This window comes from Paroedura picta, chromosome 5 (genome assembly GCF_049243985.1).
Source record: "Paroedura picta isolate Pp20150507F chromosome 5, Ppicta_v3.0, whole genome shotgun sequence".
NCBI lineage: Eukaryota > Metazoa > Chordata > Lepidosauria > Squamata > Gekkonidae > Paroedura > Paroedura picta.
The window spans coordinates 88,422,097-88,445,164 of record NC_135373.1 but is presented as its reverse complement, the minus strand read 5'-3'; the positions used below and the strand labels follow the sequence as shown (position 1 = coordinate 88,445,164).

At 41.7% G+C, this 23,068-nt stretch overlaps 1 protein-coding gene across 2 annotated transcripts in view; it reads right to left on the bottom strand.

Annotated features, from left to right (window-relative positions):
• TMTC2 (transmembrane O-mannosyltransferase targeting cadherins 2) overlaps positions 1–23,068 on the bottom strand; it is a 240,892-nt gene that overhangs the window by 88,955 nt on the left and 128,869 nt on the right. For both annotated transcript variants that reach the window (XM_077338949.1, XM_077338950.1), the window contains exon 3: positions 5,535–6,363. In XM_077338949.1, the coding sequence (XP_077195064.1) occupies positions 5,535–6,363 (829 nt within the window). The remainder of the gene's footprint in view (positions 1–5,534; positions 6,364–23,068) is intronic.

Sequence of the window (23,068 nt, the reverse complement as noted above, 5' to 3'; positions counted from 1 at the left end):
GAGATTCAGATCCAGAAAACGTTAATTGGCATAGAGTTGGGAAGATAAAATGCAGGACAGAATGATGCAAGCTGCTTTGGATCCACTTTAGGGCAAAAGGTGGGATATAAAGTAAATACATTGTAGATTTCTGCTTCATGCATTATATATTAAATAGTCCTGAATGGCAAAAAGTGGGGAAACTAACAATACATTTTCAGATTTGAGAGGATTTCTGGAAGAATCCTTTTTGGATCATTCCCTCAAGTTCACTCTTACCATACTGGGATTTTGACCTGAAAAATTATCGTCTAAATAGGGCTCAAATAAGTATTTTATTGACATCAGATACATGTGGTTAAATAAGACAGGTTTATTCTAGGTACCTATTCAAATGTTAAGCATTTGTTCAATTATGTTCTGAAATCAAAATTGAAGATAATTAAGATAAACTTAGATATGGTATATATGCATGCACATGCATTACAGTACTGAGCACCATCTTTAATCTTTAAATAGGACAGGGTCCTATTAAATCTTTAAATAGGACAGGGTCCTATTAAATAAAAGAGTAAGGCCACCTGGGGAGGAGTTAGGGCGGGCCCTGTCCAGGATAAAAACTCAGAGGGCCCAATCAGGAGCCGCGAAGCGACTCCTGATTGGGCCCTCCGAATGTCCATCCAGGGCCAAGCAGCTAATGGGGAGGCACACAAAGTGCCTTCCTATTGGCCCCTCACCAGGACAGACCAAAATTCCATTCACCCAGCCCAGTCTGGCTGCCAGTCTGGTCCTGACCACCAAAGGGAGAGGAGGTCAGCAGGGCTGCCGAGGGGGATGAGAACAGAGGCTTGGACAGGCTGCCCCAGCCCTTTTCGCCCCAAGGCTGTCCTAACTGTCATGTCCAACTGCAAATGGCCTCAGAACCCTGACAGAGCTGGCAGGAGGCTGCAGAGTGCTCCCCCTCCCCCTCCCTTCAGGCCTGCTGCGAAGGAGCCTCTGACAGGCCCTGACTGAGGGGAGGGAGGCCTTTCCAAGAGCGACGCAGGGGAGCCTGAGGGCCTTCTTTTGAGGGGGGGGGGACTTTCCCCTTCTGCCAAACAGTTGCCTGACAGGGAGGCCACAGAAAAGCCCCTTCTCACTTAAAATACTGCTCTGCCCGGAGGTTAGACACAGCCAAGCCATGTGTCTTTCTTCTTTGCAACTCTCTGCAGATTTGAGGCCACTGCACAGTGTTATTCTGCAGAGGAAGCTGGCTCTTTTGTCTCCTGTTTCATCTGCACAACAACCCTGTGCAGTAGGCCTCAGGTCTTTCAATTCAACAACAACCTGTGTGGGAAGCCTTAAATGTTTCTTCTCTACCACAACCCTGTCCAAAATAGCCCTTTCTGCCTGGGGAGCTGATCTTTATACTCCGCAGGTGAGCTGTAATTCCAGTAGCTCTCCAGGCCACACCTGGAGGTTGGCTACCCCTGGGTTGGAAATATTCCTGGAGGTTTGGAGGTGGGACTTCAAAATCGTACAATGCCTCAGAGTCCAGCCTTCAAAGGAGCCATTTTTGCCTGCAGTTGGTAGGGAGTCGTGCAGGACTGTCCCTCCTGGCGTATGGGTTATGGGTTATGGCCAGCCCTTATCAGCAACTGTTTGTATTCTGGGGCGCAGACAGGCAGACCAGCATCAGTCTTGTGAGTCTGGAAAGTGCAGGAAGATCTAAATAAATATTTACAGCCTGAAACTGTAAATAGAGAACAAGTAAATGTCTGGAGACACATCGTAACTGAAATAGTAACTGGCAAATAACCTTGGCCTGGCAAATTAAAAAAACAGTATTAAAAACCTTACTAAGGTCAAGACTGCTGTGCACAGACAGTCTTCCTCTTAGGGTTGCCAGCTTCCCTGTGAGGCTCGCTACCCCACCTCCCTCATGGGGAGTCTGCTATGGGGAGAAAAGGGGAAGACGATTGGAAAATGCTTTGAGACACCTGAGGCCTGCTGAGTCACTGCGGCCCATTCCCAGTTCTCTCAGATCTCTCACAACCCTACATACCTCACAGGTTGACTATTGTGGAGAGACAAATGGAAACGGTGTTTGTATACTTCTTTGAGACTCCTTTGGGTAGTAAGCAATAGGTTACAAAAATCCGTTCTTCTAAGGAGCAACCATGAAAGAAGCATGTGGGCACATAACACTTTACCAACAGTGAAAATATGGGAGACAGAAGGAACAGGGTAGACACCTGTGTACTGTGACTACCCCATGTGTATTAGGGCAGAGGGGCATTTTGGTGAATGTGGCTTAATTCACACAAGAAGGGAAAGGACGCAGAACTGGGGGGAATTGGTTGCCATGTAATCTTCCCCTAAGAAGAGTCTCCAGTCTGATTTTCCCTTCACATATCTGAGGACATGGCTCTGGAAAGCTCATCTGTAACCACTATGCCACAATTCCCAAAGGTCAGTCTTCTCCCACACTCAATGAACATTCCACACCACAGGTTCTTGACACCCATATCTCCACACCCATGCCCTCATTTGCCACTATGCCACCACAACCTCCCACACAACACACACATTCCACCCCATGCCCTTACAGACTGGACAACTCCTCCCCTTCCTCTTCCCACTGCCAAGCTCTAGCACCCGTTGTATTCTTGGAGACAACGGGCTTTGCCCCTAGTTTTAATATAAATTATTTATGCTCAAACTTTAGCTGATAAGACCAAATGCAAACACCTTTCTTAAAAAAGAAGCACTGGTCCTTTATTCTACATACAAAGAACCCAAGAAACTGCATGGAACCAGATTGTGTATTATACAGAAGGGATACATATCCAGTCTGCTCTTCTTCCTTCTTTCTCTCGACAGAATTTCTGTCTTCCAGAATCCTTAATTAACTACATCCATCCTACTCTCAAATGCTAGCACTATAATAAGGTATGACTCAGCTAAGTTCATGAGTTATTTAAAGATACCCTTAACAAAAAGCCCGATTATATCAAAATAGCAAATGGACAGGAATGACAACTGATGCAGAGGTGGGTGTCTCAATCCCCACTGCAGGTTTTCAGCAGCTAATGACTGGCAGGTGGCCTGCCTAGCTTCAGGTCAGCCTGGCCCTTGCATATGACAGTTTTAAGGCAGTGGTAGAAGATTCCTTTCAGCTGGTTCTCCTAAGTATATCTTTCCCCAGCAGTAATCAAAATTGTGTGCCAGAAGTGTAAGCGGCTCATGAAGATTATAAATAATAATAATAAGCTGTGCAACAATTGAAAAGCAGTTGGAATTTTAAGAGAAAATAGAGCAACATCTTCCACCAGACCGTGTAGCTATGTTATTAGACCATGTTGCGAACATAGCAAAGAAAAGAAAGAACTGCTAACAAGTCTGCTTATATTATTAAGTATTTAAATAGAGAACAAAAAGCACTGCCGACCAACAAAGGATTACAAAGAGGTGGAATTTAAATGGTAATACACCAGGGCAGAGTCTGCACTTACTTTTTATTCCATTGTCAATCCTGTTGAATTCAGATCGATTTGTACTCGAGTCTTCTTCTCCCCCCCCCCTCCCCATTGAAACAGGAAAGTGTTCTGCACATGGTTAGGGAGGCTCAGAAGAGGGGGCAGGAGGCAAATGGAGACTCTTTCTTTGTTTTCTTGAAGGGGGAAGAGGATCCAAGAAGTCAGAGGAAGGAGGAAAAAATCCTTTCTTTTCTTGAAGGGGGGGGGGGGGTAAGGGGATCGAAGAAAGCAGAAAATCCAAGACTAACAGAAGTTGAGAGAACTTAGGGGCTTCTCCTTTAAGGCAAGTTTGTTACATGACCACCTGTAGCCAATCATGGTTGCTCTACCACGGAGGAGAGCCCAGATTCAAAACAATGCAATGTTTAAATATATTGAGAATTAAAAGCATTCTAAGGTATCGCACAATAAAGGTAGGGTCACTCCGGATCAATCCTTCTTGCTGCAGAAGGAAAATTTAGGTAAAGGTAAAGGTAAAGGTATCCCCTGTGCAAGCACTGGGTCATGTCTGACCCTTGGGGTGACGCCCTCTAGCGTTTTCATGGCAGACTCAATATGGGGTGGTTTGCCAGTGCCTTCCCCAGTCATTACCGTTTACCCCCCAGCAAGCTGGGTACTCATTTGACCGACCTCGGAAGGATGGAAGGCTGAGTCAACCTTGAGCCGGCTGCTGGGATTGAACTCCCAGCCTCATGGGCAAAGCTTTCAGACAGCTGCCTTACCACTCTGCGCCACAAGAGGCTCTTTTAAGGAAAATTTAAATCGCCCCAAATCAAAACGGAAATCGCATTCTGTGTAGAGGGCAGGGACTGAATCAACCTGGGATTGGAATAAAACCTCCATGCAGTTTACACCCAGGCTTTCTCAACCAGGGTTTTGTGAAACTTTGGGAGTTCTTGAAATCCCTGGAAGGGTTTCCCGAATGGGTAGGAGTTAATTAATTCTTTATATATTCTTGTAATTTGTTAAATGTTTATCAGATGCGGTGACTATATATGGTCATGTCGTCCCATCCCTCCTAAAATGATGGGCCTGGAAGAGGTGGGAAGGGGTGGATGTGTACACAGCTATGTTTCCCAACCATATTCTGGGGTTTCTCGAAGCCTAGAGAATGTTTCATGGGTTTCTCAATGGTAAAAAAGTTGAGACTGGCTTACACATTTAAAAAGATGAAAAGTTGTGATAAACTAAAGCCTCTGTTCATAATATATGTTAAAGTTTTTGAAAGATGGTGAGGTCGAAATGGATTTAAGGAGATTTTGTTATTTTGGTAATGATTCATGGAATATTATTGGCATACTGTTAATACAGTGAAGGTTTATAACAGTATTCACTAATCTATTTTGTACTTGGTCAAGCATTAAAAAAATTAAAAAGGGAACAACAGAATGTTAATTATTTTAAAAGTATGGGAACATACTTATAACCAGCTCTTAGGAAGACCAGAATAGACTGGTGCCATTACACCTTCATTTTGTTGGCTTCTCTTTTTCTCATTGGTATCTCATTTTGGATACCAAAAAGACAAGACACATGAGACCCAGAAACTGAATTCTGACCATCCACAGACTGAGACTAATTTGTATAAGAATACAATCACATTATGTATTTCTTTCAAGGCAGTGTTTTGCAGATCTTAGAGACAGTACACTTTAATGAGTTAGTAATTACTAAATGATAAGCATGTTTTAATTTTACCTGTCTTCAAGTAGTGGTTGTGTTTACCCAAATATCCCTCAAGAACAGTGTAGTTCAAACGGTGTACACATCAGGGTTTTTAAATGTTCATTACCCTTTTTTTATTAGTTTTCTCCACCACTGCTTTGCTTAACAGCTTGCTTTCCTACCCCCGTTTATATTCATCCTGAATACACAATCAAAATCCACTTGTAGTCTGTTTATTATACCACCAGCATTTCCACACTGCCCATAAATACACACCTAGGAGCCACATTTATGAAACCCAAATGTATTAAACCCAGGAGAAAATAAAATTAGAATCTGTAGAAAATACCCCAAATAATAAAATACTGTTACCTTTAGCTGGATTTACTTTTATCCCTGACTTATACAGCATCTCTTCATTCTGCCAGTCTCCATTTCTGACAAAAGTCTTGAGTCCATATAAAAAAATTAATGCAACAGTGGCAAAAAAAATCAAGTTCTTCAGAAAGCGCTTTTGGGTTTTTATATAGAGGGCTCTGGTTCCCACTGTAACCAGGAGACAGAAGCCCATACTAGGTATATACAACACACGCTCTGCTATTACAAAGCCAACATAAAAAAACAGGTTTGTAGCTGGAATAAAGGGCACAATTAACAAGGAGAGAGACAGAACTACAATGTTCTCAGTTGAAGGAAGCTGTGGTCTCTGGGGCAAGTGTCTGTTAATGCCATTTTCTTCTTTAGACAGAAAGCCGGATTTCATGTCCAAGCTTTTGCATTCCATTTCTGATATAAAGTTATGACCATTGGTATTCGGCTTGCCATTTGTTATATTTTTCCCATTGCTTTCTCTCTCTTTGTTGGAGCTTTTCAAACCAGAGTAAGCAAGAAGGAGAAGTCCAGCATAAAAGGCCACTGTGTGTAGATTCCTCCAGTCACTGACTGTTTTGAGAAGAGGCACAGCATCCATGGACCAATCAAAGCTAAGGGTGTCTGGGCACAGCAATAGCCAAAGGTTTTTGGTTGGAAGGTAAAAAAAAGTCAGAGTTCGTGTTACAAAAATGTCTGAATCAGCTGCTGGGTTGTCGGAGTTGGAAAAGCTGGGAGGTTTGTTCCCCATCCAGTAGAAGCGAAAACCTAGCAGCAAAGTTCCCCAGAAGATCAGTAAACCAATGCTCAAAAGAAGTGGTAAATTCTTCCTCTGAAATGGAAAGGAGAATAATACATGTACATTACAACAACCAATATATTTAAGCTACTGAAATCACTATATAAAAGACAAGGTCAATGTTTGCAAGCTTTTAATGCTCTAAAATTCTCACCTAACAGCACACTACAAATCCCAGCCAACTTTTACAATACAGTCTACTCCTATTAATATCTAAATGTTATTCTACATTAGATACTTGATGTTATAGTTTCCTGTACACTATTAAAGTTCCTTTGTGAAGAAAGGCAATTGCTAACAACTAAGGACTTCTTAAGCTCATGTGGCTGCCCACCCCTTCCCTTGACTTTCTAGCTTGCACCAAAACACCATTCAATCATTCGTTCGTTTGATTTATTTCCCACTGCTCACCGAGGGCTTGCGGCAGGTTACAAATTTGTTAAAACCCTGATAAAAACCCATAAACAAGAAAACAGCCTCTATATAAAACCAGCAAGATATCGAAGAAACCTGGAGGAAAATCTCATCCCAATATAATCAAAACCCTAATGCCATCTTAAGGGGAGAGAGAGAGAGCTTCTATGGGAGGACCCTGATCTACCTAGCCATCTGGCTTCACCCATAGACTTGGCGGAAGAGCTCTGTTTTGCAGGCCCTGCAGAAAGGTGATAGCTCCCGCAGGGCCAGCAGCTCCTCCAAAAGCTCATTCCACAAGGTCGGGGGCAGTACTGAAAAGGCCCTAGCCCTGGTAGAGGCCAGGCGCACTTCTATGGGGTCGGGAATGACAAAGAGATTTGCACACACAGAGCATGATACATATAATCTTTGGGAGAAAACATGGTTTGTAGGCAAAAAGCAATCCCTACTGTGAGGTCTGCAAATCAGGAAAACATCAGTTTTTAACCTACAGCATGCAATGGTAAAAAGCAGCCAACTCTAATTTGGAGAACTGGGTTTGATTCTGCACTCCTCCACACAACGCCTGCAGGGTGATCTTGGACCAGTCAGCAGTTATCTCAAAACTCTCCTGGCCCCACCTATCTCACAAGGTGCCTGTTGTGGGGAGAGGAAGGGAAGGCAATTGTAAGCCACTTTGAGACTCCATCAGGTACAGAAAGTGGGATATAATAAACAATTTTTCATTGTTGTCTTCTATTATTGTTATTGTTATTAGATTTCTGGCCCACCACTCCCAAGAGGCTCATTGTGGGTTACAACATATATAAAACCCCCAATAAAAACTACCCCCTAATACATCAAAAATACATGTGACAAATGTCACATGTGATAGAAAAGCTGGGAAAGAATACAAGTCCAAGACACACGCCCATGGTCTTGTCCATATAATACACCACAAAACTCTGAAACTCTCCATCTTTTGTTTTTGTACAAAAGCCCTAAATGCAATGTCTGAGTTTATAAATGTATCATCATTGCTTGTGTTCATAAAATTTAATCATACCGTGTTCCTCACTTATCTAAGTCCACATTTCATCGCCCAGTTCTTTTCCCCTTCTCTAATATCCAAAATGTGCACAAGAGCAACTGTAATACACATTTATAATAATCACAGTTGCAATCAGCATATTGTGACTCTGCTCTTTTCTATCCCATTAATTAACACCAATTTGTATTTTGGCCTGAACATCCAATACCATTTTAAAAGGACAGATGGGATTATCTGTCTCCCTTCATTTCTAAGCAGTAGTCTTCCTTAGGCTTTTTTGCTTTGAATTTCAGCTCTTCTCTTTCCGAGGAAGGACTGGAGTACCATAAACAATCAAAAGAGCTATTTTGTCTACACTGAGCTGCTGTGTGAGATGAAAGAGTCAAGCAGAGCAAACATCCCACAAGTGCATTTTAAAAGTATGCTTTTAGTTTCTTCTTTTTTCTTTTTTAACTGTAATAGCTTGACATTTGCCTGCACTACATTAATGATATATTTCACTGTTAATGAATGCAAGGTAATGAATCCTGCATTCGGTGTTCAAGCTCCCTAGGTAGAAATTGTTTCACTTACCTTCTTCTTAAATAATATTTTTATTATTTCCAGTGCTGTCATACGTCTTAAGTGTTCACTGGGCTTTTTTTTTTTTTTTTTGCTCTTAACATGATTAATTACTGCTTTGATCACCAAACCATTTTAACCTAAAATATTCCATTAAAGTCATCTCTACCATAATAAGTTAATATTCTTAATGCAAGGCTAATACTTGAACAGTCTTGGTCTTGAGACATCAAACTATAATACATTCTAGGAACTCATGATGTACGGCTGTTGCCAATATCAAACATAGGTGTAAAGCAGGAATTGGAATCAGAAGCCCCATTCTGTATGCAAAGGCTCTTGGTATCTGGGTACCTACAGCAACCGTGCCCCAGTGATGTCACTTAGCTGCTGTAATATTTTAGGTATTTCTAGTCTTGCAAGTCTCTCTGTGACTCGTAGGAACTCTCATAGGAACCTGGCATTCTTTCTTATCAGAAATGCATGTTTCTTTTAACAGGTTATTGATTATAGTCATATCTTGTTGGACTATCCAATCATGCGTAGTAATCAGATGGCTAGGACACTGCAAATGATAGTTATAAAATGAAACACCTTCACATTTTTCATAAATGTTTTCACATTATTTGAGATGTATGCAGAATTACTTTTGTATTCATAAAATGAACCAAATAATCCAGCTTCAAACAGGAAAATATCTTTGGGAGACTATTTTTTATCCTGGTTCCAAATGTGGATTGGAGAATCCACCAAAACTCAAAACTACTACAAACAAATTTACAGGCTATGGTTGAGATTAAAAGCTGGTATTAAAGCTTCAATTAACTTCCCATTATATAAATTAAAGGTACCTTATACCCGAGACTGGGTCCATGTGTGCCTGTGTGTGTGTGTGTGTGGGGGGGGATATAAGCCTAGTTTGATTTGATCTACAGCTAAGTCAAAAGACTTTCCTCTGTTTTATTGATACTTTTTATTGTTAAAAAAAATCCATTTTAGATGTATTCTTGAGTATACTCATTTTCAATTCTGTACAATTTCCAGAAAAGGTAATCTTAGATGAAACTGTACAAAAGGGCTCATAGAGACGGTATAACATAATTCTTCTTAGGTTTTGGCATCATTTAAATTGGTCATAGTCCTTAATACAGGAATTGTGCCTTTCCTTGACAAAGGCTTGGAAGCTTCCCTGTCCAGGCTCTCTGCAAGCTTCTTTTGGGGTTGTACATTTTCCTAGGTATGAACTGTTCAAACATAAATCACAGCCTTTGGCACAGTTCTTTTTGAGCCATAATTAGCACCTAGAACACATATAAAAAGAATAGATGTTAATTAAATTTTTCATGTGTGTAGCCACATCAGTCCGAAGCAATAGGACAATGTTGGAGTCCAGTAGCACTTTTAAAAGACCAACAAAGTTTAATTGTACCCAGAATTAAACTTTGTTGGCCTTAAAGATAATGCTGGACTAAACTTTATTCTTTCATTCTCATATTATTTACTTAGTTTTCTACAAAAGTTTATTCCTTATTATTATGTGCTATATCAGTAATGTTCAAACTGCTAGCAGGGGCTCATGGGAACTATAGTCCATGGATAACTGGAGAGTCACAGTTTGACCACTCCTGCACTATAATATAAACTCACATTCAATTTGGCTGTAGTCTGACAGATATACATCAGTTTGTCCTGACAATATGACTGATAAGCACCTACAGCTGTCACACATTCACCACTGGTTGCTATGTTTCCCTGTCCCACAAACTCCCATTTCTCCAGTAACCTGCCATCTTCTGTATGCTTCATCTCCATTGATTTCTCTGATCTGGTTTACATAGGTCATTTTCTTATACTCTGTAAACCAGCTAACTTGCATAAGTTTGGATAAGTATAATATACTGAGTGTCTAATTTACAACCAAGTCAGAAAAGACTCAAATCTGCACTTTATCTTTGAAGCTTATTGGCTGTCAGCTCAATTTACTTCATGAAGACTGTGGTGAAGATAAAATTTACTCCACAGATCAAGGGCAACTGTGTACAAATGCCATAAACAATAAACCATCACCATCTTGCCGGATTATGGTGACCTAGAACTTTGTACAGCATCCAGGACAAGAATCTTATTTTTGAGATTGTGCCACCTATCCTCCCTTCCACCTTCCAAATTCCTACCATGACAGTTCAATTCCTGATGTTCTCTGATGCATCTATAACTCTGAGGCATTTGTTGAGACAGCTTGGTGTAGTGGTGAGCCGGGTTTGATTCTGCGCTCCTCCACATGCAGCCAGTTGGCTGATCTTGGGCTCATCACAGCACTGATAAAGCTGTTCTGACCGAGCATGACTGTTCTATAAGGGCTCTCTCAGCTGTGTCTGTTGTGGGTAGAGGAAAGGGAAGGCGATTGTAAGCCACTTTGAGACTCTTCTGGTGGAGAAAAGCGGCATATAAGAACCAACTCTTCTTCTGGATCAGGCATTAAACATAAATTCTTTAGCGGTGTCCTGGTTCAAACTATATAAAGTGGCCATTGTAGAATCCCTTACCTTGTCAATATATTTTGAATAAAACTTGAGAATGTTTACCATTTTAGACTACGCCATCAGCAATACTGACTGGACATTATCTTCTCTGGAGGACATGCCCAACTGCATTTTTTGATCAATTATATGATCAAGCTCTAGAGCTAAATTCTTGGTAGGAATACTTTCTGGTTTAAACTTATACCTAGATGTAGAAAAAATAATTTCACATGTTGATCTCTGTGTATCACATAAGAGCAATCTTTCTCAACAGGAATTTTGTGAAACCCAGGGTTTTTTTGGTTGGCCCTGAAAGGGTTTCCTGAATGGGTGGGAATTAATTAAATTTTTATATACTTTTTCATTTTGTTAAACATTTATTGGGTGATATAACCATATTTGGTCATGTCAATCCACCCCCTATTCCCCCAAATGGCCTGAATGGGTAGGAAGGGGAGGGTCCCTGGGTGACATGTACACAGCTATGCTCCCCAAATATATTCTGTATGATTGCTCCACTTCTGGGGTTTCGCAATGCCTGAGAAATGTTTCAGCGATTTCTCAAAGGTAAAAATGTTGAGAAAGGTTGACATAGCCTTTCTTTGGTTGCATATGCTTAAAAAAATTAGGTCCAAGATTCAGTTCAAGTAACAGCACCTCTTAACATATGTCTAAAATTTGCTTACATTTGTATATTCATTATTGTGATGGCCAATGGCTAGGTACAATCAACTTGACTGACTGGCTACCATGACAAAAATGGATAAGAAACCCTATTTTCAAAATCTTTGCAACACTGATAGGGCTTGCCATGTGTTTGTTAGAGGGGAGGTATCTCCCACCCACCCCTAGCTCACATTGCCAACACTCAAGCAGCCAGGTGATGGCATTACATTGTTTAAAAAAAAACACCTGGAAATAACATCATATTGCTCGAAGAACTGCTGTAATCACTAGAAATTTATTCTGAGACAGGTGTGATTTCATTTTCAGGTTTTCCCCCAGAGTGATGGAACTATGTAATTTGATAGTGCCCCCCCATGCCTCTGCCCCCTGGACTGCCAGTCAACCCTAGGTACTAGACTTTTCAGTATACTGCTATATAAACACAGAACAATAAAACAATAAAAGAGGCTCAAGAGAGCCTCTTGTGGCGCAGAGTGGTAAGGCAGCGATATGCTGTCTGGAGCTGTCTGCCCATGAGGCTGGGAGTTCGATCCCAGCAGCCGGCTCAAGGTCGACTCAGCCTTCCATCCTTCCGAGGTCGGTAAAATGAGTACCCAGCTTGCTGGGGGGTAAACGGTCATGACTGGGGAAGGCACTGGCAAACCACCCCGTATTGAGTCTGCCATGAAAACGCTAGAGGGCGTCACCCCAAGGGTCAGACATGACTCGGTGCTTGCACAGGGGATACCTTTACCTTTAATAAAACTTCAATATCCTTTACAGATATAGGTCACAATCATTTCTCATTCAACAGGGAACACACACTAACGTTTCATGAAAAAAACCCTATTTAACTATTATTTCACAAGCAGATCTGTAAACACCATTTTATTTCATTTTTATTTCACAGTATCTAGCACTGTTACATCATTCTGGCTGTAAATTTAGACGAATACAGCAAGAAGAGGAGTTCCTTTTAATACTTGGCAGTGAGGATTTGGATTACAGAGCTTCTGAGTCCTAATCCAGCCCATCTGCCATATGCTTTGACATGCTCATAAATCTTCCAACCCTTCAACAGTTATAATTTTCTTCTGGGAAAGAAAATTAACACAGATTTCTTCTCCCAAAGATCAGATTGAAATGTATTGCTGTATTTTTAATCAATAAAACTCTTTTGCTGGTTAACCAAATGCAAGCACTCCACACCATGCATGATGCAATACTTTGGGTCAGATCCACGTCACAGAACTCTATAATAACAACACTGCATTTAACTCCCCAGCAGATTACCCACACTGTAGTCCTTCTCAATGCAAAGCCTTCTTTTATCCAATAGCATATGGAGCTTCCAGATGGCAATATTCTTTCCTTGTTGTCCTCTCTTTATCCATCAAGGAATAAAAACCAAAGAAATATACTTTGAAGATTCCAAAACATAATACACACAACAACTCAAATACTATTCTACATTACAAATGCATCAAATGGATTGTTTCTAATACTTCCATACGTTAAATAGAAAAATATTGCAAGATTCAACTCAAATCATGGTTTACAACTATAGCTGGAAAACATGAATAATACTTCTGTCAGGAAGCCCAATCTGAATTGTCAAAGATAACAATTTTAAACCTGATCAGAAACAGCAGAAAGTTCATTGCCTGAAGAGATGGGTTAATCGGCACGTATTAAACACTTCTGCATTCTTAGCAAATCACAGTTTTCAACTTTGTTCAAATCACAAAGCCCAAGCCCCAACTTAACAGGAGCTGCCTGGAAGGAGGAAGGCGTGATACAGGCAGGCTGCAACATCAGCCATCCATCCAGCATTGCTTTGGTTAGGGCAAACTATTGTAATTATTTCTCAATCATCTTAAAGTCTTCTAGTTCCCTTAAGAGTTCAATTAACAAAAACTCCAAAAATGTTTTAAAGTGAGTTTTAACTCCTTCCTCAAAACAGGTAATGGCACCCAAGATATGTGAAACTTTGTGAAATCATAGTTGGTACTAAGTAGCTACTGAGGCATGACCTAAAGTGATCCCAGCACAAAAGAGAATTAAATGAAGCAGTGGTAGAAGATATAGATAGTGATGATTGGCAAGGAGGAGAAAATGCTGATGGGGGTTGGGGAAGAAAGACCCAGGACAAAAGAGAAGATCTATTCCGTCCCATGCTGCCACTTTGCGTCTCTTTTTCCAGCCTTCATCAGGTCACTGCTTTCTCCCCTACACATTACCACTTTCTTGCTGTGCTCTTCTAAAACATGAGTGTGTGTGGAATGTGTACTTTCTTAAACAAGCTGATTCTGCATTGAGCAGGGGGTTGGACTAGATGGCCTGTATGGCCCCTTCTGACTATGAGTATGTGATTAAACAAGTAGAGATATGTTACATATATGTTACATATGCAGATTGTGCAGAAAATGTTGGGGTTTATTTCTTGAGAAGACACCAGACATTCTGACATCATCCAATGGAAGCTTCCTAATAGTGAATTGCCACTTAACACAATGTCATGCTGTAAAGATTTTTAGAGGAATTTTACTATGCATTTTTTATAATGTACCCATCAATTATACAATTTTATATATATATATTAAATTTTGTACTGGCTCTCTGATTATGCAATTTTCTGCTGTGAAATGTTTTTTTCTTGCTATCTGTTTTATCTGGCTGCAGTGCTGTATTAAAATAAATAAATTTGAATGTCATGCTGTGTTGGGTTGCTGCCTAGAATATTTTCCAGATAAAATTATCTGCTTAGTAGCTGGATTGGAGTTGGTCTTCAGGCCGTGGAGCAGCTGAGTTTGGTTCAAATATAGTTGTCAGTCTTCCCAGATGAGGCCCTGCCTGGATCCAATACTTCACATTGATATTTCTCCCCTTGGAATCAGAGCATCCCTTTTGACAACCTTAAGTTCACACTCACCACTAGGATTGTCCTACAACAAGGAATTGCTGTATTTCTTTCTTACATGAAGAGACAGCTTTTGTCTCATACTGAGATTCCACATATAGATGTTGTAGAATAGGGTTATGATTTCTTTGCCGCACACCATTGCCCCATTTCTGCTGGTTCTCTCTTTCTTCACGGACAACGAAACCAAGCATTTCAAACAATGTATTATCCATCACCTGGCTGTCATTTAAATAAGGTTATATCATGATTGTAACATTGTCACTCTATAAGCCTGTTAAGAGCACAGCAGTAGATTTTGTTCCAAGGCAGTGTTATACTTTAGTGCAGAAATTGCTACTTGAGAAGCAATAGGATTTTTTTTTGTCTCAAATCCAGCAATTCGATATGAAAACCTTGGGATGACACTTGGAGTTCCTGTACTACTTCTGAAAGTTCAAAAGATAGTTCAGTTGTATCTTACTCCTTATAACAGGCTTTTAAATTCCATAAACAGGCTTTTAAACTTAAGATGAAGCATGATGTTTCTGACCACTTAGCTCTTTCACAAAGCCTCTTTTCCATTCAGGTGTTGCTTCTGTTCTCTCTCACAGCTTTGTAAGTTCATCTCTTGGACCAATTATGGATGGGCCAGAAAGCCCGACACGACAGCGACAGGGCTTTGGGGAAAATCCCTGATTATGCCCGACATCACCACCATCCAAGGCCTGGCATGACCCAGGCCGTTGGAAGACCCGCTCAGAGAGAGTAACATCAAGTTTAAAACAGTCACTACACACAAGTTAAGTATATATGCATTAAAATTTAGGAGAAATGAACTATTTCCCTCCATGGTCATAAAACATAGGACAAATATTACAGAAGAAATAAAGGGAATGTCTTAAGCCAAATGTCAAAACACATCCAAGAGAGCAACCTAGTTTCCTTCCAGACTTAATTATAAAGGGAAAAACACATCTCCTGAGTCCCAACACATCTATAAGCAAATTTATCATATCACCATCAGCTTTTTGTCAAAGAAACACTAAGCAGGGAAATAATTTTCTTTGAAGTAGGAAACTAGCAGATAAAGTTAATTTAATTTGAAATCATCACAGGATTCCCCTAGAACAAAGGGAATCTTACATATATAAAGCCTTGGATTTCAACCACAAAATGGATTTGGTTTCTTCCCCAGAATGACCTCTATTGCTACTCCAGCACCAGGACAACAGAATAAGGCAAGTATGATTTAATAACTCTCCCTTCTCTTTCTCTTTCCTTTTGCCTCTCTTCTTTGTCACTGTGTTTGGCCCAAAAGATTTCTACCAGTCCTTCCAAATATCATCCCGCTGCACCATCCTGTCTTTGCTTCTCTCTCTCCTTCTAGCCCACCACCACTTCTCCCCCTCTCCAGGAAACTCAGCAAAGCAGCAACTTAATTTTATTCCCAGTTTCTGCAATATTCTTAAGCATTGTCTCCAGAATTCAGACCCAGGCTTTTGTGGGCCTCCATCGACTGCTGCCTATGGCTGCCTGTGGATTTGTCTCTCTGAGGCCCATTATGCACGGCCGCCGAAACGTCGATTTTGGGTCACATGGAAAACGCGGAGGGGGAAGACGCGAAGCAAACCGGTTATGCATGGGACGGGGCACGACGGCGGCAAAACCCGGAATGGCGGCTGTCAAGGCATCGATGTGGAGCCAAGGGGAACCGAGGCGAGCGCACCGCTGTGTTGGCGACCGTCGGAGGCGGAGGCCAGGAAGGGCGGAAGCCGGGTTTGTCAGGCACGGATGGGGAGGGAGCATGTTCCCCCTTCCCCTTAATTTACTCCCAGTTCGCCTCTCCCCTTCTTTGCTGCCCTGGTTCCTCTGCCCCATAGGTTTCCATTTATATTGTTTCCCCTACTTTAAGCTTTGTATTGTATATTTGTGCTTTGTTCATTCACACTGTTTTATAAAGTTTTTGTTTTTTTCTTAGAGACCTCGCCTCCGTTCTCGTTTGTGGTTGGGGTGTGTGTTTGGGAATGGGTGGGAGGTGGGTGGCCAGCTTCTCTGCCATCCTTAGCTGCGGCGATCCCCTCACCCCCCTCCACTGTTAGCTCTCCGGCCGCCTTTCCGTCCGTGTTCCCTTGGGTTCCCCCCAGCCTGCGCTGCCATTCGTTCCGGCAGCCGCTTGAGCGGTCACGCCGCCACCGACCCTCCAGCCTCCCCGATTATGCTCGCGGTCAATTCAGCGCCGCCTCCGGTTGCACCCTGGTCGCCCGGGAAGCTGCGCTTTCTTTCGCGTTCCGCTAATGCGGCTTTTTCAGTGGTGTGCACCGAATCTGCGGCCGGTTGCAGCCAACTTCGTGCATTATCGGTGATTTTAGTCGCCGCCATTCCACCCCGAACGTGTGCTAAAACCCCCGTGCATAATGGGTCTTTATCTGGCTCTCTTTCAAATACATAAACATGCATGCACATGCATCTAGACAGTTTCTTTCTCTTGGTCCATGCCAGAACATACACAACCATCAACACTCTTGGTGGCTACTCCTATTAAAGTCAGGTTTTAATTTATGTTGAAACAGAGGTATCACAATGTAAAGCATGACCAATATGGTCTCCATCTCAACCATCTACCAGTCAGCTCATGGCTTCTAATTTTAATAAATCTAGCACCTGTCAAGAAACAGGAAGACAACAGTAACTTGTATTTATCCCCAGAGATAGGGGAATGAGATGGTTCTGAAAGGAGTACAGAAACTATTCAGAGATATAACAGTTTTGCTGAGCCTGTTAATCCTTATCCATGGTTCCTATTAATATTTGGATACTGCCCGGGGGGGTGGAGCATGTCCTAGCCCCAGACAGATTGGGCCGGCACCGACATGCCCCACCCACCCTGACTGCCCACTCGCCTCTCCTGCAGCCGGGCCACAGACGCACCTGGCTGGCAGAGCCCGTGCCTCTCTGCCACTCCACCACTCCACCTGGCCACCTGCAGCGGATAGCGGGAGCCGTCAGCAAAACCAAGGCTGCAGCAGAGAATGGGAGCCGTCACTGGCAGCTCAAAGGAAGCAGTGGAGAATGACAGCCACCATTTCTGGTGAAAAGGAGCCACTGGCAGAAAGCAGCCACCACAGGTGGTGACAAAAATGAGGCCACGAACGTGCCACAGCTGAGGAGGTACCCCTGCCACTGCTGCCAAGACCCACACAACCCAGACCACTGCGAAGCTGCGGCTGTGGTGTTAGGTGCCAGCAGTGCTGGGCCCACAGCTGGACCGGGGCCCACCTGCACACCGCCCAACGCCACCTCTACCCACCACCTTCAGGAGGGGCAGCCGCAGGGAAGCTTCTCTGCGCCTTCACAGGCCTGCCCCCTTCCTCCCATTAGTAAAGAGATAGCAGCCACATTTACCCCAGAAACTAGCCCATAAGCCACCACAATCGCCTAGCAAAAGATTTCTTTCAGCTCAATTCTGTTGATGAAATCCTACCTTCACCCCATTACTATTTTGCATTTTCTCACTCAAAAGACAGTGTGATACTTTTGAAGTCTCCTGAAATTGGTTTCTCCAGCCCATCACTCTATAGTCACATGATCTGTCTATCTAAAAACTGAGTCCTCTTTTTATCTGCCCTTCTCTCACTTGGCTCTTTAAGCCCTTCTATGGATCCTGTTCAGTTGCTAGCTTCCCTGCTCACACACCATACAGGAGTAGAAGGGTGTTTGTTTTTCAGAAAATAAGGATCTTGGCCCATCCATTACTCCCACCAAAAAGAAAATTAGAAGAATATGGAATACTACTACTAAAAACCCAGAACAACAACAATAGGATTCATATTGTCATTAATGCATGTATGCTATTGATTAGTTGATGTCTTTACTTCATACATGTATTCATGACAAAAAGATGCTTCTGATAAGGAGCAGTACAGTTTACCAATTAAAAGTGGATAGATCAAAGAAGGAAATTGCTGCTGACCAATTGATGTCTTTCCTTTCCTTTATATACTTCTAACAATAAAGCATGTTATTGTTTATTAGAATAATCTTTTTAACAACTCTTTTGGGGAACGGTCATGCCAGGGGAGAACACTGTATACACAGGCCTAAGCTATCAGGGTTTGCACTTGTAGGGATGCCTACATGTGTCAGCCTCAGATTTTGCGTAACGGCATCTGCCATAGGATACAATGTGAAGGTTAAGAGCATAAGCATTCTCCTCTACCATCCATGGAAGTGCTGTTCTGTACGAGTAGTACCTGCCCCCGGAACACCTGGCCACTATGATCCATGCAACGGTCACTTCTAGATTAGACTTCTGTAACTCACTCTATGTGGACCTACCCTTGTCCCTAACCCGGAAGTTACAGCTGGTATAGAACGCAGCTGCAAGGATCCTCACTACATCATCTTGGAGGTCCCATATTCAGTGTTTGCTGAAGCAGCTGCACTGGTTACCAGTTTTTTTCCTGATTAGGTTCAAGGTTTTGGCATTAACCTTCAAGGCTGTACGCGGCTTGGGTCCTGCATAATTGAGGGACCGCCTATCTCCTTATGCCCCCCACAGGGCACTTCGCTCTGTGGGTAAAAATCTGCTGATGATCCCAGGACCCCGGGAGGCATGCCTGGCCTTGACAAGGGCCAGGGCCTTTTCGGTCCTGGTCCCTGGTGGAATGAGCTCCCTGAAGAGCTGCGGGCCCTGTTGGAGCTCTCTGAGTTCCGCAGGGCCTGCAAAATGGGGCTCTTCCACCAGGTGTTTGTCTGTGAGGCTGGGTGGTGGCCCGGGGGCTAAGATCGGGCCCCTCTCTCCAGAGGAGGAGGCCAGTATTAGACTGGCCTGGTTCCCCAGAATGTTCCACCCTATGCCCAATTAACCATCCAGTAGGCCTGTATGGGAATATTTTTTTTCTTAATTGCCATCATTGTGACTGAGTCATTGTTTTAATGGGGTTTTAATGGGGAATTTTAATGGGTTTTAATGTACTGTATTTGTATTGAAATATTGTGAACCACCACGAGCCAGTTTCCGAGAGCGGTGGTCATACAAATCAAATCAATCAAACAAACAAACAAACAAACAAATAATAATAATTATTATTATTATTTAGATCTAACTCTTCACACTAATTAAAATACATGCACTTCCAATAATTATCACCCAATTTCATGAAAACTGAATCATTCTACTGACATCATCATAATATATTGAATATAAAAGATGCTCTTGCAGAGCACATGGCTGTCTGTTGAACCATCAGGGATCATCCTTTATCTATAAGAAGTGACCTCCAGAAATTTTGTATCAGCTCTGAAAGATGACACATCCTTTTACAATATCTATGATCAAATAAGAACATCAAGAGTATGCCAAGTGCAAATAGCATGGTGGATTTTCTTAAGTGACTTCTCCATAAATGCAGACATCTTTTTAAAAGCCTGAACCCAATCAGTTTTCTGAGACATCTTGTTACATGGATCGGCTTTTGTTGTCCTGGAGTAAGGAATTAATATGCAGTTTCTCAAAGCATTACGAAGTATTTTAATCATTTTCATCATAATATTTATAGAACTGCAAAGCAAGCACTCTAAGCTGACTGGGTCTCAAGAAATGGAGCTGAAATCACAGAGGGAACATTCTGTGAATGTGCAGCATGAACACATTTGCAACTGACCCACAGATCTTAAAGAGAGTTACACATTGATAAGAGAGTTGGCTACCAGCTTGAATAAATTAAGGTAGAAGCTAAATATACTGGCTGATTCATATGGAAAGTTATCATATAGCTATTTCTACCATGAAAGACCACAGCAACTATTTCTGCAGTTATGATTTGCTGGGGTGTTTTCACCACATCAGATTCCAAAAGTAGATTCTGAATTTGCACCTGGCATTACGTATCCGTGGTTTTCTGCCAATACTGGTCAAGACTCCAAACACGGCATGCGTTCTGCATATTTGTCAGAAGAGTGAGAGGTCCCACCTCCCATCATGCCACTCTTTTTTGGGGAGGTCAGCATATCTGCAATAACACACTTGTACCATAATGCAATTTAAAAATATCAGCCACAGCAATTTAGCATGTGAATGCTAGCAGGTCATGATTCCCCATGCTTGAATGCAATGTTGTGTTTTAGTTGCTTTTTGTTCCCTTCTTGTGCAGGGCAAGACTTATCCAACCCCCCTCATGCCACAATTGCCATGGCACTCGAATCACCCAAACAAAGGTGGGGGGGGGGTTCTCATGTTGATGTGTGCTCAATTACCATGTATGGCAGGGGTAGTCAAACTGGGACCCTCCAGATGTCCATGGACTACAATTCCCAGGAGCCCCTGCCAGCGAATGCTGGCAGGGGCTCCTGGGAATTGTAGTCCATGGACATCTGGAGGGCCGCAGTTTGACTACCCCTGATGTATGGTAAAGACAAAGCACGTTGGACACCATTACACAACTGTTTATCAGCAGGAAAATGACGAACAGTAGGATGACATGAAATAAACCATAAAACATTGAGAATTGGTCTAATATCATATTGGGTCGCAATAATGCTCTGTGAAGCAACTACCCATTTCACAGTACTATTTATCTAAAAAAAAACAAAGGAAAACTACAACTTCAGTCACATCTCTTAAATGGCATGGAATTCTGTTGGCAGGAAGTGTGATTTTATTGAAAACCACTGCAAGTCAACCAAGAGCAGGTATAGAAATGAATGAATGAATGAATGAATGAATGAATGAACGAATGAATGAATGAATGAAGTGCCCTGTTATGCCTTAAATCATGACATTGTATTAAGATGCTGGAGGGAGAGACAGGGGGAAGAATATGAAGTTCTAGTTCTTGACAGGCTTACAATCCTAAACAACTGCCAACATAGGTTCCTTTTTGAAGGAACCTCTCATATTAATAGCGGAGAAAGATCAGGCAGAAAACAATACTACATAGGTTAACTTTCTGGAACATTCCCTGAAAGTGGGCACTATTGTTATAGCAAATTAACATTGTAACATGCTCATGCTTAATTTTTTACAGAGGGAACGGGGCGGGTGGGAAGAAAGGTGGACAGCAGGTAGATTTGATATGGAGGAGGAAGCAGACTCTAATTCTGAGCTCCCTCACTGGATAACTGCAAATTGCCTTCCAAGAGGAGGGAGGGAAATCACGGTTTCTGAAGATTTAGGAATGCTAGACTTTAGGAATGCTGGAACTACATTTTTCTTGACTGTGGAAAAGGTCAGAGAAAGCCTTGTGATCTGCAGCATTTGTCTAACAGGGCTGTGCTTTCTAGCTAGAAACACACCTTGATGAACAGTGTACTTCCTAAACTGCTGGATAGCATATTGCATTTCACATACTCTTCAGAGAACCAGTTTGGTGTAGTGGTTAGGAGTGTGGACTTCTAATCTGGCATGCCGGGTTCGAATCTGCACTCCCCCACATGCAGCCAGCTGGGTGACCTTGGGCTCGCCACGGCACTGATAAAACTGTTCTGACCGAGCAGTGATATCAGCGCTCTCTCAGCCTCACCCACCCCACAGGGTGTCTGTTGTGGGGAGAGGAATGGGAAGGCAACTGTAAGCCGCTTTGAGCCTCCTTCGGGTAGGGAAAAGCGGCATATAAGAACCAACTCTTCTTCTTCTTCTTCTTCTTCTTCTTCTTCTTCTTCATTAAAACACTTTTGTTTAGAAATTTTTATAATGCCAAAAAACTTACTGTACTGTTGTAAATATCAGTATTAAGATTTAAAAATTGAATAGAAATAATCTTTTAAAACTTCAGCATCAGGTGCTAATATGCCCTTTTCCGGTTCTGCAACCTTATTTATTATTAATGGGGAAACATAGGCAAAACCATCATCTAATTTGCTCTACTAATCAGTTGAGAGTCTGTAAAAGGATATTCTCTTTTTCCCATATTTAATCAAGAATCAAAATATGGTATCCACTCATAGTAAAATATAAGACTGTAAAAGGTCTGTATCAATCTCAATCAATTCAATCTATTTTTAATACATGGGTTAAAACTGCAATTAAAAAAAACCTATATACAACACTTTTGCTGTTAATTTTACCTATCCTTTACAATATCAGAAACCAAGTCGCATAGCAACATGAGGAATAAATAACTTGCTCATCACAATTCTACATTCTGTTTCCCAAGTCACACAGTTCGACAGCAAGCTTATTTAGTATTCTTATTAATTTATATAAACAATAAAAAGTAGAATCCAAGTGGTAAAACAATCAACCAATATGAATAAAACCCTTCATCCTACCAAAATCAGTCATTCAATTACTATTTCTACCCACTCATACATAATGCTGAGCAGATGTAGCAATTAACCACAACTTCAGCATTAGCCTTATCTACATAACAAGATAAAGTCCCAAGGAATGTAAATACCAATGGTATAAAACTCTGCCTCCTGTAACTCTTATACTCTAGGAATTAATTGGGAACTTATAGGTTTGTTATTATTATTAGTATTAGTATTAGTATTAGTATTAGTATTATTATTATTATTATTATTATTATTATTATTATTATTGTATTTATACCCTGCCTCCCCCTGAAGGCTCGAGGTGGCTTACATAACCCCGTCCCCTAAAACCATAAAATAACAATAAGATCCAATAAATTTACAATA